The sequence below is a fragment of the Stegastes partitus genome, unplaced genomic scaffold (genome assembly GCF_000690725.1).
Source record: "Stegastes partitus isolate 25-593 unplaced genomic scaffold, Stegastes_partitus-1.0.2 Scaffold891, whole genome shotgun sequence".
Lineage (NCBI taxonomy): Eukaryota > Metazoa > Chordata > Actinopteri > Pomacentridae > Stegastes > Stegastes partitus.
In genome coordinates this window covers 106635-119761 of record NW_007578622.1, presented here as the reverse complement: position 1 = coordinate 119761, position 13127 = coordinate 106635, and the positions used below count along the sequence as shown (strand labels likewise).

The following is a 13127-nucleotide window of genomic DNA, read 5'->3' as shown; positions in this document are numbered from 1 at the left end:
AGACTTTTTTATTATGTAAATGAGAGATTAACAGCAGTATTTCCTTAAAGGGAAATACCTTTAAGGTTATTACATAAGAACATGAAGTAATACCTTCAGTTTATCTGCTACACATTGATGCAGTATTTACTATTTCTACCAGAACAGCGTTGCAATTGAGCAAAATTAAAAATGAATGTACAAATTCTGGACAATATATAGACTATAAGGTGTGTTCAGTGACAAAGCAAATATTCAATTTTTTTCCCTCCCCTGTTCACCGCAAGCCATTTATAACAGTGTTACTTTTAGCCTGTATTATGTTTTTAGATCATTATACCCCGCTTGAGAATGCAGCTGTAGGTGGGTCTACGTTTGTGATCTGGTACTAACACATTCTCTTTTATGTGAAAGCACGTATAATATATGACTTGCCGAGTTGTTAAACAGCTTCATGTGACCATTTAGTGTGACTGCAGTTGTTAGGTTTAGATAATGACATTTTTTTCATGATCTGGCTTCACTAAACCCAACAACCGCAGCAACATTACAAGTTCTGAACTTGTTTTGTTGTACAGGCCACAGGAGCACGAGTCCTCCAATTTCCTTTTGTCTTTGTAATAAAAGAACCCGAATTAAAGCCCAAGAATCAGTGCAAAATCCATGCCTGCTTGCTGTATTTTCATTGATTCTATATGCAAACATAGCCCTTTTAAGTTTTAAGTTGCATTTTGTCTGAACACACCTTAACATTGTGCTTGTTTGACATATTTTTTAAACGTAACAGGCCTTAGCATTAGGAACCGGAGCATGTATCCAGTGCAGGCTACAGAGGGATCTTAGATGATGATGTGCATCGCTTGTTCTCAGTAGGTGAGCTGCTGAAACCGTCCATTTTTCAAAACCTGAGGCAATTCCTTTAAGCCTTCTTTTGTCCACGTCGCTCAGAAAACAGAGGTGAGGGTCAGGTTGTTCCGTCGCTTTTTACTTGGCCCTGCCACGTCTGGTTTTTATGCATTTAGTACACGGCCCTCACAACAAAACCCCTGACCTAGCTTTGATTTTTCCGTGAGTACACACACACACACACTGTCATACTGACCTTTACAGTGACCAGAGGCTGCAGACACAGGTCCTAACCGAGCTGACCACGACTCAGCAGGAAATGAAACCAAGACGAAAAGCACCTGCCTCTCCTTCTTACCTGTGAGAGACATAGAGGAGATAAGGCTGAGCAGCCACCATTCCCAGTGCTGATGCTCCACTGGCTTTGTCCTATCGCTGCTGTCCTTTCTGATTGATTGCATGTAGGTGGATGAGCCCTGTGGGAGAGGAACTCTTGCAGGGGTTAAATCAGATTTTTTCTTTTTTCTAATTTATGTCTGGTGATAAATTGTTGTGGGTGTTGGCTGTGTGTTTGGTTATCAGTGTGTCCGTGTGTTGGTGGATGTGTGAATATTTGTCTGTAGTTTATGCTTAAACATTTCTAGAGCGTAGCGAAAGGAGAAACAGTCCTACGACACTTTGGGTACGGTTTTCAAAATCTGAATGCCTCATCAGGGCTGCTAGCTCGTCCATCTATTCATCCATTGGTCTCACGTTGTCAATAACGGTAGAAGTGAGAAACAACCTATGTCTTCTCTTTGTTGATTTTTTTTCCCCCTACTCCTCTGCATGTACTCCTCTGATTAATGCAAGGATGCCAGTTATTTTTCTGGACACCATTCAGTAGAAGTGCTGCTAATTCACAGTGACAAAAACACAGCAAAAAAAAAAAAAAAAGAAGCAGAGCAGAAATCTCCCAACCAGCTCATCCAGTGATGGCACAGCTCAAAAAAGCCAGAAAAGTCAAAAGAAATTGAAAAATTACAAAGTATAATTGTCTTCAAATGCTTTGCTGCTCTGGTTTTAAGACGGGACTCAGGAGTTTTGGGCCAGTCAACCATATAAAAGATGGGTTGGGATTCATCACCCTGGCACCACATGTTGGAAAGGATAGTATTTTACCCCAAACTGTCTGTTCTCCTAAACCTAACTGAGTAGTTTTGGTGCCTCTACTTAACCAATCTTAGAGCAAGTGGTATTGTGAAATTACATCTAACAATTTAGTTTTGGTATCTAAACCTAACCAAGCAGCAATGAGGAAAAACAGAACTTAGGTCCAAGAATAATAAAGAACATGAACCCTGTTCTTCTGAATGAAACTCCTGTTGCTCACTTGTGCTGCCACCCCTCTGCAATACCTCCATCTCCAGACTTTGTGGCTGTTTCAGTGGAGGACTTTCCTACTGTGTAAAATATCCCTTGGGAATATAGTTTAGTTGTTTAAGAATTGGTTGTTGGGATTGGATACTAATAAATCAGAGATATTACAAGGCACAAACCCAGGACAAGCTTTAAAGGTAATTGTGGTATGGTGTTCAAATCTACATTTAGTTACGAACAAAATGCCAAGATTTCTTGCCAAAGGCAAGGAAACTAGTAGATGGGTAACTTTTATATACCAATGTGCTAGGCCAGACAAAAATATACAACTGGGTGTCGTCGACGTAATGGAGAAAACAGATGCCATGTCTAAATGATGTGCCTCAGGAGAAACCCATACGGGAAAAATAAACCTGGTTCTGAAATGGATGTTTGAACCACATCATATTATGTGAGAAATTGATGGAACAGTCGTTAAAACTACTGCTGCTACTCAATGACAACTTCTAGATTACTGCTTCTGTGACTACAAGGTAGCTCCAGGTGCTTCATGTTTCCTGCTGTGAGCCAAGACTGTAAAACAGGAGCGAGCCACTGGGATACATAAGTAGATGTAGGAATGTGATTAGCATCCGTGGAAAACTCCAAGTAGCCCTTGTGTTGATTGGCCTGCTTGTTCATTAACATCCAACACTCCTTGCTCAATTGTCCCATACTTCACAGGTTGGTGGAAATCAGTCTACGGCACACAAACAGTGGCTTTAACTGCAGGGGAAAAATGCTAATTGCTGTCTCAAAGATAGCATACACAACACGCCTGCAGTAAACAAATACAATATGCAATATATCCATACCCACTTTGTCTTCTCTAATACTCATGGGAAGTATCAAGAAAGTAATTTGTTAGTTCAAAAGGAGGTGCATGGTGATTAGGTCCTGAGGCTTTTCTGCACACAGTTTATTCACTTTGCTACCACAGAGGTCTGACTCACTGGGTCGGCATTCTATTAATCCAGCATCCACCTGGCACCCTTGCACATATTAATGGAGTCTGCAGACTCCGCCGTAGCGCAACAAATACAAGCAGCAACTCTGAGGTTCACTGCAGTGGGTTTATAAGTAGAAAACAGCGTGAAGCAGAGGCTAGAAAAGAGTAATTAGGAGCTTGTGAAAAGTCTGTGAAAGATAGTAAGTAGAAAGATATGTAAATGTGCGATACACTCATTTTCACATCGCTGGCTGGAACAATAATAGAGAACAAAACAAAGCATAAACTGCTCTGCTGTTCTGACAAAAGTCAAACTGGGTTGCTGATTCTACCGTATTGCCATATGCTACAGCGGAGTACATTTGGCATGTGTTTGTGTGCGAGTGTGAAAAATGTATACCTAGCAACCACGCTGAAGCTCTTCTGTAGCTGTTTACAGCAAGTGAACAGAACTGTGAACTCAGGTTCTCCCAGAAAAGTTCCAAGATGCGTTTATACTCTCTGCGTTTCAGTGTGTTTTTTTTTTTTTTTTTTTTCTGTGAACACTTCTCCTTGCATGGCAAAATTTTAGTTGATCTTTTTCACCCTCTCTCCAATGAACACTGAATATGGGATCAGGGAGACCACACCTTCACCTACCTGCTAAGAGACAGAGAGGTTGCCTCTAGTGACTGATCCACGGTCAGATCTAAATCAGAGCTGATGTGAAGGTAGATATAGCTGAACAGGGATCTGTGTTTAGAGGCAACTTCATCCCACCTGCTTTCTCTTAGCTCTGCTCAGTACCGCATATTTTCACAGGTGTTTCTCTCTAACACTTTGTGTGTGTGTTTTATGTGTCAAGGGTGACGCTTCTAAAACAGGTTCGGAGATTGATTCCTGCGCACGAAGCATGGAGGATGTTAACGGCAGCAAGAAGGACTTATCAGCCTCTGCAGGTGAGGCACGTGCATACACTGTACATACAGCACGGTTACAGGCAGCACGTACTGATCCTACAACAAGGATTAAACTCAACCCTCTGTGATTTTTTTATTTTTTTCCCGTAAAAACCCTGCATTAGAGGCACTTTGCAAACTTGTACCATCTGTGTTTGCACAGTTAACTGCTGGCATTTTGCCTCCCTAATCTTTGTTAGATCCCTCTAGATTGCGCACTGTGTTGCATTTCTTTAAAAAATGTATGTAAACGTTTGTGATAGTGCACCAAGTTAGGCCAAAGGCATTTAAAGCACGCCCTGAGAAAACATTCCTCCCCACCTGTTCTACGTCTGTGGTCTCCGGCCTTTTCCCTCTTGGTTTGCGGACCACACTCGGCGGGCACGTGGCTGGCTGTCTCCCTGCTCAGCTTCAAACCAGTACAGCAGCTCCATCCATAATTCCTCACGCGCCAGCTCCCATCCCCTCTAATTACTGCAGACTGAAAAGCCCGCTGGAAACACTACTGTATGGAGTACAACTCCCAGATGAACGGTATCATCTCCCCTTCAGCCCGTTCAGATGCTCTGTATAAAACTGCTTACATAGCTGGAAGAGCCTAATATACATCTTCTAGGCCTCGGATAAAGGTTGGAAGACGGAGGAATTAGCGTTATTAAAGTTGCATTCCCCTCCGCATGTCATGTATTTGTGTTGCTGCCAAACATAATATTCTCTCCCACGCATCCCATAAGATTAATGCCCTGCTGAAATATTCATGGTGCTCAATAACAGTATGAGGCATCCATTTTTAAGTCGTGCCTTACTGAGGGTGTACCTCTGTCACACTCCTCCTCGTGCACCACTTCCTCCTACTGTTTCTCAGGTTTCTATTCGTATTATCGCTATGATGAATCCCTCATCAGTTTTTGTTTTTGTTCTGTCACTTCCATGTCTCACCTCTGTCACTCTCCTGTCTTGTCATCTCCTAACGCTGATTGCCTTTGCTCTTACCCTCCCCTAACCTACCTACATTTTTGCTTCTTCTTTGCTCTTTCCTTTTCTAGTAGTGCCTGTAAATGGTCATGTGGACCTGAAAACAAGCCTGACTCCACCACTAATTACCCACACTGCTGCCACCCCCATGCCTATACCCAAGCTACCCGTGGGAGGTGACCCCATCCTGGGCTATGAGTCCCGTCGAGGCAGCAGCGTCTCCATAGATCCGGCTTGCTACGACAAATCACCGGTTAGTGTATTTATTATTAATCTTACCTGCCACCCTGTTCCAGGTCCCGTCGTGTTCCAAAGCCAGCACACTTGTAAGGGGATAAGCGGAATTACCCCCGCTGCCACTTGGCTTTCACCAGAGTGTCTGTCTGAATTTATTGTACGTGTTCTGCTGATGTGTGGAGGTCATAATGATTGATGATGATTAATGGGGTGTGCCGGTCCGACACTCGCCTTACTGCTGCCACTGCCACTCTTTATTTGACAAACTGATGATCAGGATGAAGACCAGAGAGAATAAGTCCAGATCGCTACATCTGTTCCCGTCTTTCCATCAGCGTGAATCTCAGTTGAATTCACCTCACGCAAAGCTGAGTCATTTGACGTAACCAGAAGGCTAAGACACAAAATCAACACATCTATCATGCAGTTCCTCTTGTAATTTATTTTGTGTCTCCTCCGTTTTAACCACTATGTCCTCCTCTTGCCACCCTCCTGCTCCAGACCAGTGCCCGCAGTGCTTCCCCCTATGCCCCGTGGAACTCTGGCAGCGGCTGGACCAGCCGTAGATCCAGCTGGAACAGCCTGGGTCGTGTCCCATCGCACAAACGCCAGAAGCGACAGTCCGGGGAGCGGCGGTCGCTCCTGTCCGGGGAAGGCGGCTCCAGCTCAGAAGAGGGGGAAGGCGGAGGAGAAGGGGGAGACGGGCTGATGGAGGAAGACGACGCTTCCTTAGCCAGGACTGACTCCATGTCCCAGTCGCAGAGGGGACCCCGACACAGGAGGATGGAGTCAGTGGAGACTCGGAGCTCGATGGATTTGCCTCCTGATGCTCTGCTGCAGGTAGACGTCCAACTATAATTACTAGGGTCTGTTGGAAGTATGATACCTGCCTGGGAGCACGATGGGAGTGGAAACTGTTCAAATAAAAAACCTCCACAGTTTCAAGATCCTTCACACTTCGCAGTCGTAACATATAGTGCTTATCTTAAAATAGAGGTTTAATTTTAATGCAGTGAGAACAGTGTGATCCCAGGTGATAGCTCCAAGCAGAATGAACTCACGCAGCATCCAACGCAGAACAAATGCGGCACTGGAGAGTAGAACTATAATAACCTCTTTGACTAACATACACAATTAAAATGAGAGTTAAATGATGTTAGATAGTTCAGATGGCCTCGTAAATCTAATTCAGAGCACAATATACGTTAACTAGGTCACATTGGCACTGATCACAACCTGACTCAAAGTCATTTATCACGAACAAACCTGCGCTTTCATTACCTGTCAATGATATTTGATTTTCTTTCACCTGTTTTTACCCCATGTAGGTGCCCTACCTGCACCGCTCAGCCAGCATGCACAGCTCCAGACCTCCCTCCCTGGGCCACCTGCGGCCCCCAGATCACAGTGACTGCGATGGGAAGGGATCCTCGTCGGTCCTGGGCCCCACACACGTCTCACTGGAGGAGAACACCGAAGACGAGACTGCAGAGGAGGAGGTCAACCTGGTCAGTGTGTGTTTTGCACGTGGGCTTGTTCTTCTGTCTTTACGAATACAAGATGAATTGTCACTAGAGTTTAGATTCCAGATTCACAACAATTTTAAACAAAAGTCACGTGGATCATTCATCAGGGAAATGCAATAGACGATGGCTGCAAATTGTTTTCCATACATGGATGTCTACCTGCACTGATACCTATAACATCAATATAGAATCTTTGCTAATCCTCTCTTTTGCTAAAGTGAAAAGGAGCAGGGAAAGCAGGCAGCCTATTCTCTAACTCTTGTCCAAATTAAATTCTGTATTAACCCTCAGAATGCCAAACAGTTTGGGGTGTTTTTTTCCCCCTCCAGTCACATTTTTACTCATTGTGGGCTCTTTTCACTGCAATATAAAGTCCTGCACCTCTATGGAAACAGCTCGACCATGAGAACTCAAACATGTCTTCTGTTTAGTATTTTACAGTATGTATTTTACATAAATTATAATGAATTAAATCCTACAAAAAGAAAAAAAAATATTTCTTTGATATTTTGCTTTACAAAAGTTGTGGGAAATGTGTTGTCATGTTGCCACAGGTCTTACCAATATTGAATAAATGGTTGTTCCACCTGCTATAATTAGACTATTTCACTAGTTTGATTTAAGTTTTTACAACATCTACAAACTAGATCCTTTTCACATCACCGTGCATAACAACTGTCAAACAATATTTCACCATGCTAGATGTATCTCCAACAACCTGCTCCCCCATATATTGTTTTTGAGGCAAGCTTTATCTATCATTTTATAGTTTTTTCATTTTCTCTCCCAGCTTTTTATTTATTTTTTTGTCGTCCTCTTCTACTCTATGTAAGCACATCCTGCAATTTGGCCTAACAGTCTCATTTTTGTCACATGACCGTTCGCTGGGTCAGTCAGGGCTACTCAGTTGTGATGAGAAGCGCAGATTTTTTTTTACCTAAGATTCAGTACAAATAGTTTGTTTGTGCCATATTTTGATTGAAAATTTTAAAATTAAAAGGTTTTCAATGAACTGTCACAATGTTAAAATTTTTTTTTCGATTGTTGTTCCTCAAGAAACATGTCAAGCATGATGCATTCACAGACTGTCAAAAAGCTCGTAATTTGACAGTTCTGTTTTTAAAGTTTCTGACTATGATGAAACGATGTCTTTTGACTTTTTTTAAGAAAAGAAAAAGGCCTTTCAAACTAGACGGTTGGGGTTAGGGGCATTTGTATACTACTACTACTACTACTACTACTAATAATAATAATAATAATTGTATTTGTTTATAGATGCATATGTTCATAAGCCCACTTTCATGAAAAGAAATTTCAAAAAACTTCTATCTGTGGAACATCACTGTGGCTCATGCAACATGCAAAGAACTTTCTTCATATGATCGATGAATCCACTGCTGCTGTTCCTCTGTGCAGGGTCGCTTAGCCAGGCTGTCCCGCTGGCTGGCGAAAAAACAGCCCGAGTGGTGTCGACAGAGAGATACCTGGTCACTCTACCTCTTCCCTCCAGACTCAAGGTAACATTTACACCCTCCACACCTCTCCCTCTTTGCTCTTTTCTTTCTTAACACTATTTCTATTCATTCTGGGTACACGGCTCCCCAAAAATGTGTTGTTTTAAAAGAAAAATGCTTACCACTGGCTTCCTCCTGTGGTGGTTCAGTCTCCAGACAAATACTGAGCCCTCTCCTTAGACAAGAAGAGGATTCTCACCATTGCATTTGACTGACATCCCATAATGCTGACTGTAATGGCAAAGTGTGTTTTTGCCGCAATGTGAGCGCAGCATTTTATTTTTTTTTTTCTTCCTTCATATATCAACTCGTATTCCCTCCCACATCACTTCAGAAGTCTCTTTTATCTGCACATTTCTGCTATGTCAGGGGTGAGTAAGCAGGAGCAGAGGGAGGAGGGGGGGAGGAGGTTTCTCCCACTGAGTGTTATCTCAGCCACGTGCTGAATCCTTCGCCTCCCTCCCTCACCCCTTCTCTCCCTTCACTCCGCCTCCCCTTCTGGGGCTTTGATCTGCGTGTCTCTGCTGTCTGTTTAGAGGATGTGGCTGTGAAGGCGACACCGAGCAACATGCTGGCCGCGGCCCGCCGCCACGGCAACACAACATGCTAATTAAACATCAAAAAAAAAACCAACCCTCCACACAGGAACCTTAATGTTAGCCAGCAGCAGTGTCATGGCATTTACAGTCAGAAGATGCTTTCACTTTAAGGATACATTAGGAGAATAGAATAGAATGCTTTTATTGTCATCTTACACAAAGTACAACAGAATTAAATGGGAGGGTATGAATAAATCTGAGGACGACTGTATGTGCCATGCTAAGTGTTTTGACTTTTACAGATTTGCAAGTCGGTGCACGGATTTGATGTATTTCTCTGCAGGTTTAGAGACTGTACATTATCATTCTCAGGGGGGCTGTAGCTTTTTGGTTCAGACTGATATCATCAGCAGGCACTAAAGTTAATGCAGGAAGTCTAGCAGCCAGGAATGGGCCCAATGACATCAGCCGTTTCAAAGCCTTAACAGCAGTTTGAGAGGTCAGGGCAGGTTTGTGTGGGCCGAATACACATGAACAGCAACACACTCTCATGCTCTCATTGTGAATTTCCCCCCAGTGAGGGATCAATGAAGTTTATCTTGCACCCTGAATGACAGGCTCACAGAGCGGGCTGGTAGAGAGACGGACAGGGCTGATAAAAACTTTTTGACAGTCCACCGACACTCTGATGTGGCTGCTGCCCACCGAGATTTGAAACCTGTATGACAGACGCCGATCAGCGCACAAGCACCTGCCTGATGTTCCTCCAAAGAAAAACAGATTTCATACTGAGATTACACGTAAATTTGTATTGTATGTCTCTTGTAGAAATATACTGTCTACTGCTTTTATGTAACTTTAAATGTAAATGAGCTGAATATTTGACATGAAATGACATGCAATGTCAGGGTTAACTGACAATGGTTTTCCCAAGTGTTCCTGAGCCCACCTGGCAATATTATTTGCAGAGTTATGTCGGTTTTTAAAGCAGCGCCGCCTGAGGGATCGAAGGTCGCAGGCATTCAATGTTGATCTTCAGCCTTGCCCATTACATTCAGAGATTTCTTTAGATTGTCTGAGTCTTTTGATGATATTATGGACTATAGATGATGGAATCCCTACACTCCTTGCAATTGTATGTTGAGAAACTTTTTTTTTTGTTTGATCACAAAGTGGTGAACTTCACCCCATTCTTGCTTGTGAACAACTGAGCCTTTTGAGGAGGCTCCTTTTGTACCCAATCATGACACTCGTCTGTTTCCAATTAATCTGTTCACCTGTGGAACGTTCCAAACAGGTGTTTTTTGAGCATTCCCACTCTTTTGTTGCCCTTGTCCCTGCTTTTTTGGCATCAAATTCAAAATGAGTAAATATTTGAAGAACTAAAAAAAAAGATTATCAGTTTGAACATTCAATATCTTGTCTTTGTAGCGTATTTGATTGAATATAGGTTGAAAAAGATTTGCAATTTAAACAAAAAAAAAAAAATGTTTTACACAACGGCCCGACTTCATTGGAATTGGGGTTTGTATATAGCTCTGTAGTCAATAGCAGGAGGAGTTTTCACTTTGTTTTCTGGCAATAGCGGCTCAGAAATCTCAATCAGCCACTGATTCCACAGTCATGGGGAAGTCCAAAAGTTTCAGCCCGAAAAAACTGAATTAAAATTTAGTTTTCTTTCACAAATCCGGCAAGAATTTTAATTTCACCTGAGCTTCAGTAAAGTATTTAAAAGGCACCCAACATCTATATCAGTAGGAACAATTTCTCTGTTTTTTCATTAATGAGGTACAGACCATTTATGAATGTGAGCCCTTTCAAAAGTTCTGGATTGTTCTCCTCTCTGCTGGTCGTATTATATAATTTGGAAAAGGTTAATGGGAAAAGCTCCCTGTAGTCTGTTATTGTCAGAGTATTAAGAAAACTGAAGGAGCTTGGCTCAAACCGGACTTCTCGCTGGCTTTCAGTCGCAGCGGGCTGCGAGGTCTGGCCGTCGCTGAGAGTGACACCGAGGACACAGGCTCGGCGTGGCGCCTATTCTGGCCTTGAACCTTCGCGGACGCCCGCCTGTGCTCACAATCACATCAAGAGACAGCAGCGCGGCGGGGGGGCCGGAGTCCAGCAGCTTTCACATGGACCCGAGTTCACCTCAACCTGCCTTTTGTGCTCGCTGTTGTTAGTGCTGCTACTGATGATTACTGCAGGGGAAGTTTTTAATGAGCAAAGGAGTGGGCCGGCCATGCGTGCGCGCTGCGATACAGTCACCGCGATTGGACGTACACGCCACAAGAAAGAACGGCAACTCGGGGACCAGGGATGTGCAGGGCTCAGTGATGCTTGTGCATGTGGTCCCTTGTTTGGCATGAGGTTAGATTATGTGGAGGTGGACACAAATAGAACAAATACGAGGGTTTTAGAATTGCAAGGAAAGTAATGACATATTTCTTTTTTTTTTTTATCATCTTTCTGTGATGCTACTTTCCACTGCCAAGAAATACAAGGGCCCGTACAGGTCGCTGAAGAAAACATTACCGTCCTCAACATCTGTCAGCTGTTTCCTGGAAAGCAATCATCCAGCGTCCAACCGAAGCGATACGGCTAGTTTTTGTCTGCGGCTCGTATAAAATGCGCGGAACAACTGAGTAATTAGCACGAGTACATTTTGTGTTTTTCCTGCCATTCCGCACAAAGACGTAACGCCTGAGCACCGCCGATAAAGACTCAAACATCTTCAGCAGAAGGTCTGAGTTAACGTGCCACACTACCGCCTACCCTGTTAAAGTGACAGGCCAGCTCCGGGGGGGTGAAGTGCAAAAAGACAGTAATAAGAGTTGACTGACTACATTGAAGCGAGCAAACAGGTTGAAAACAATCTAAGAAAGGGACAGATTTAAGGACATATGCCTTGAGACATATTAAAAAGCATAAAACTAAGTCTGATCAGTATTTAAGTCAATTATGTCAGCTGTCATTTAGAAAAAGTTGAGGTTTTGATGCTAGGAAACTCAAAAGGTCAGTAAATATCAACACAGGGCGAAGCTTCAAACACTTGTCAGAATCATTTCGTGAACATCCGTGCATTGAGATGTCAGAGAGCGTTTCTAATCCAGGCTCTGACGGGGTATTTTCGCTTGCACTGACAGTTATTTTCCTGAGGTTTTAGTGCGTTTGTGGGTGTCAGGGGGCCCGTTTGACCTTGACGTTAAAGTTCACATCCACGCAGTCAAACCTCGGAGGAGGAGCAGGAACCGCTGGCCTCCCTCTTTAGCCACTCGAGGAAACCGCACGGACTGTTTCGCATCAGGACTCTGGCATGCTGATATCAAAGAGGAATTAGCTCCCCCAGTCTGCATAATGTACTGTATGAATAAGTGCAGTCAGATGACAGACACACATGCTCGCACACTCAGCAAATGTTGACACTATGATGTCTGTATTGCCAAATAAAGCCAAAAATCCAGATCTGAGCCTCACAATATTGTCCCCCGCTGTACACTTACACCGATAAGGGCCATCAAAGCGGATTTGATGCACAGTTTAATCCCTTCCCCTGCCATATATAACAAGCATTCCCTCTTTCTTTCCCTCTGTTGTCGCGAGCTGAAAGCCTGGGAACCTTTTCATGTCGGGTAATGAAAGTCAGGCATAATTAATGACTCTTAAATCTACAGTGGTTCATTACAGAGTTACTGTATGTGAGACAAGCGCTCTTAAATTGAATGAGATCATTCATTTCTTGTAAAGTGTGTTTCAGTGAATGTCCTTGTGGACTATGTGATATAACGTGAGGTTTTATAGAACATGCCTTGACTGAGCTGGATATAGGGGATTAGCGTTGGCTCAAGTGTTTCCATTTCATGTCATTTCAAACTTGAACGACGATTCAGTGGGGGAAATCATACTTGTTCTTCAATATATACATAGGCTGCTTTACATAAAGCGATTTTACATACAAAACGTGTGATGCTACTGTAAAATACGACTTTATTTTACAAATGAAACTGCACAAAAGTATGCTATTTAGTAGTATAGTATGCTACTTCTGCATTTCTGTCACATGACTGTTTACGTTAAAGCAACTATAGTCAATAGAAAATGAGGCTGTGGAAACATTGTATGTGTTTTATGAAAGCATTTTTATCTGCACTTTTATAGCTATTGGAAACAGCAAAATTGAAAGAAAAAAAATCCCTCAATTTCACCAAAATGTTTATACACTGGCTTGC

At 42.9% G+C, this 13127-nt stretch overlaps 1 protein-coding gene across 1 annotated transcript in view; it reads left to right on the top strand.

Annotated features, from left to right (window-relative positions):
- Positions 1-13127, top strand: part of cacna1g (calcium channel, voltage-dependent, T type, alpha 1G subunit) — a 204116-nt gene that overhangs the window by 112683 nt on the left and 78306 nt on the right. The window contains exons 14-18 of the mRNA XM_008293527.1: positions 4017-4110; positions 5157-5338; positions 5824-6162; positions 6651-6830; positions 8265-8365. Coding sequence (XP_008291749.1) covers positions 4017-4110; positions 5157-5338; positions 5824-6162; positions 6651-6830; positions 8265-8365 — 896 coding nt within the window. The remainder of the gene's footprint in view (positions 1-4016; positions 4111-5156; positions 5339-5823; positions 6163-6650; positions 6831-8264; positions 8366-13127) is intronic.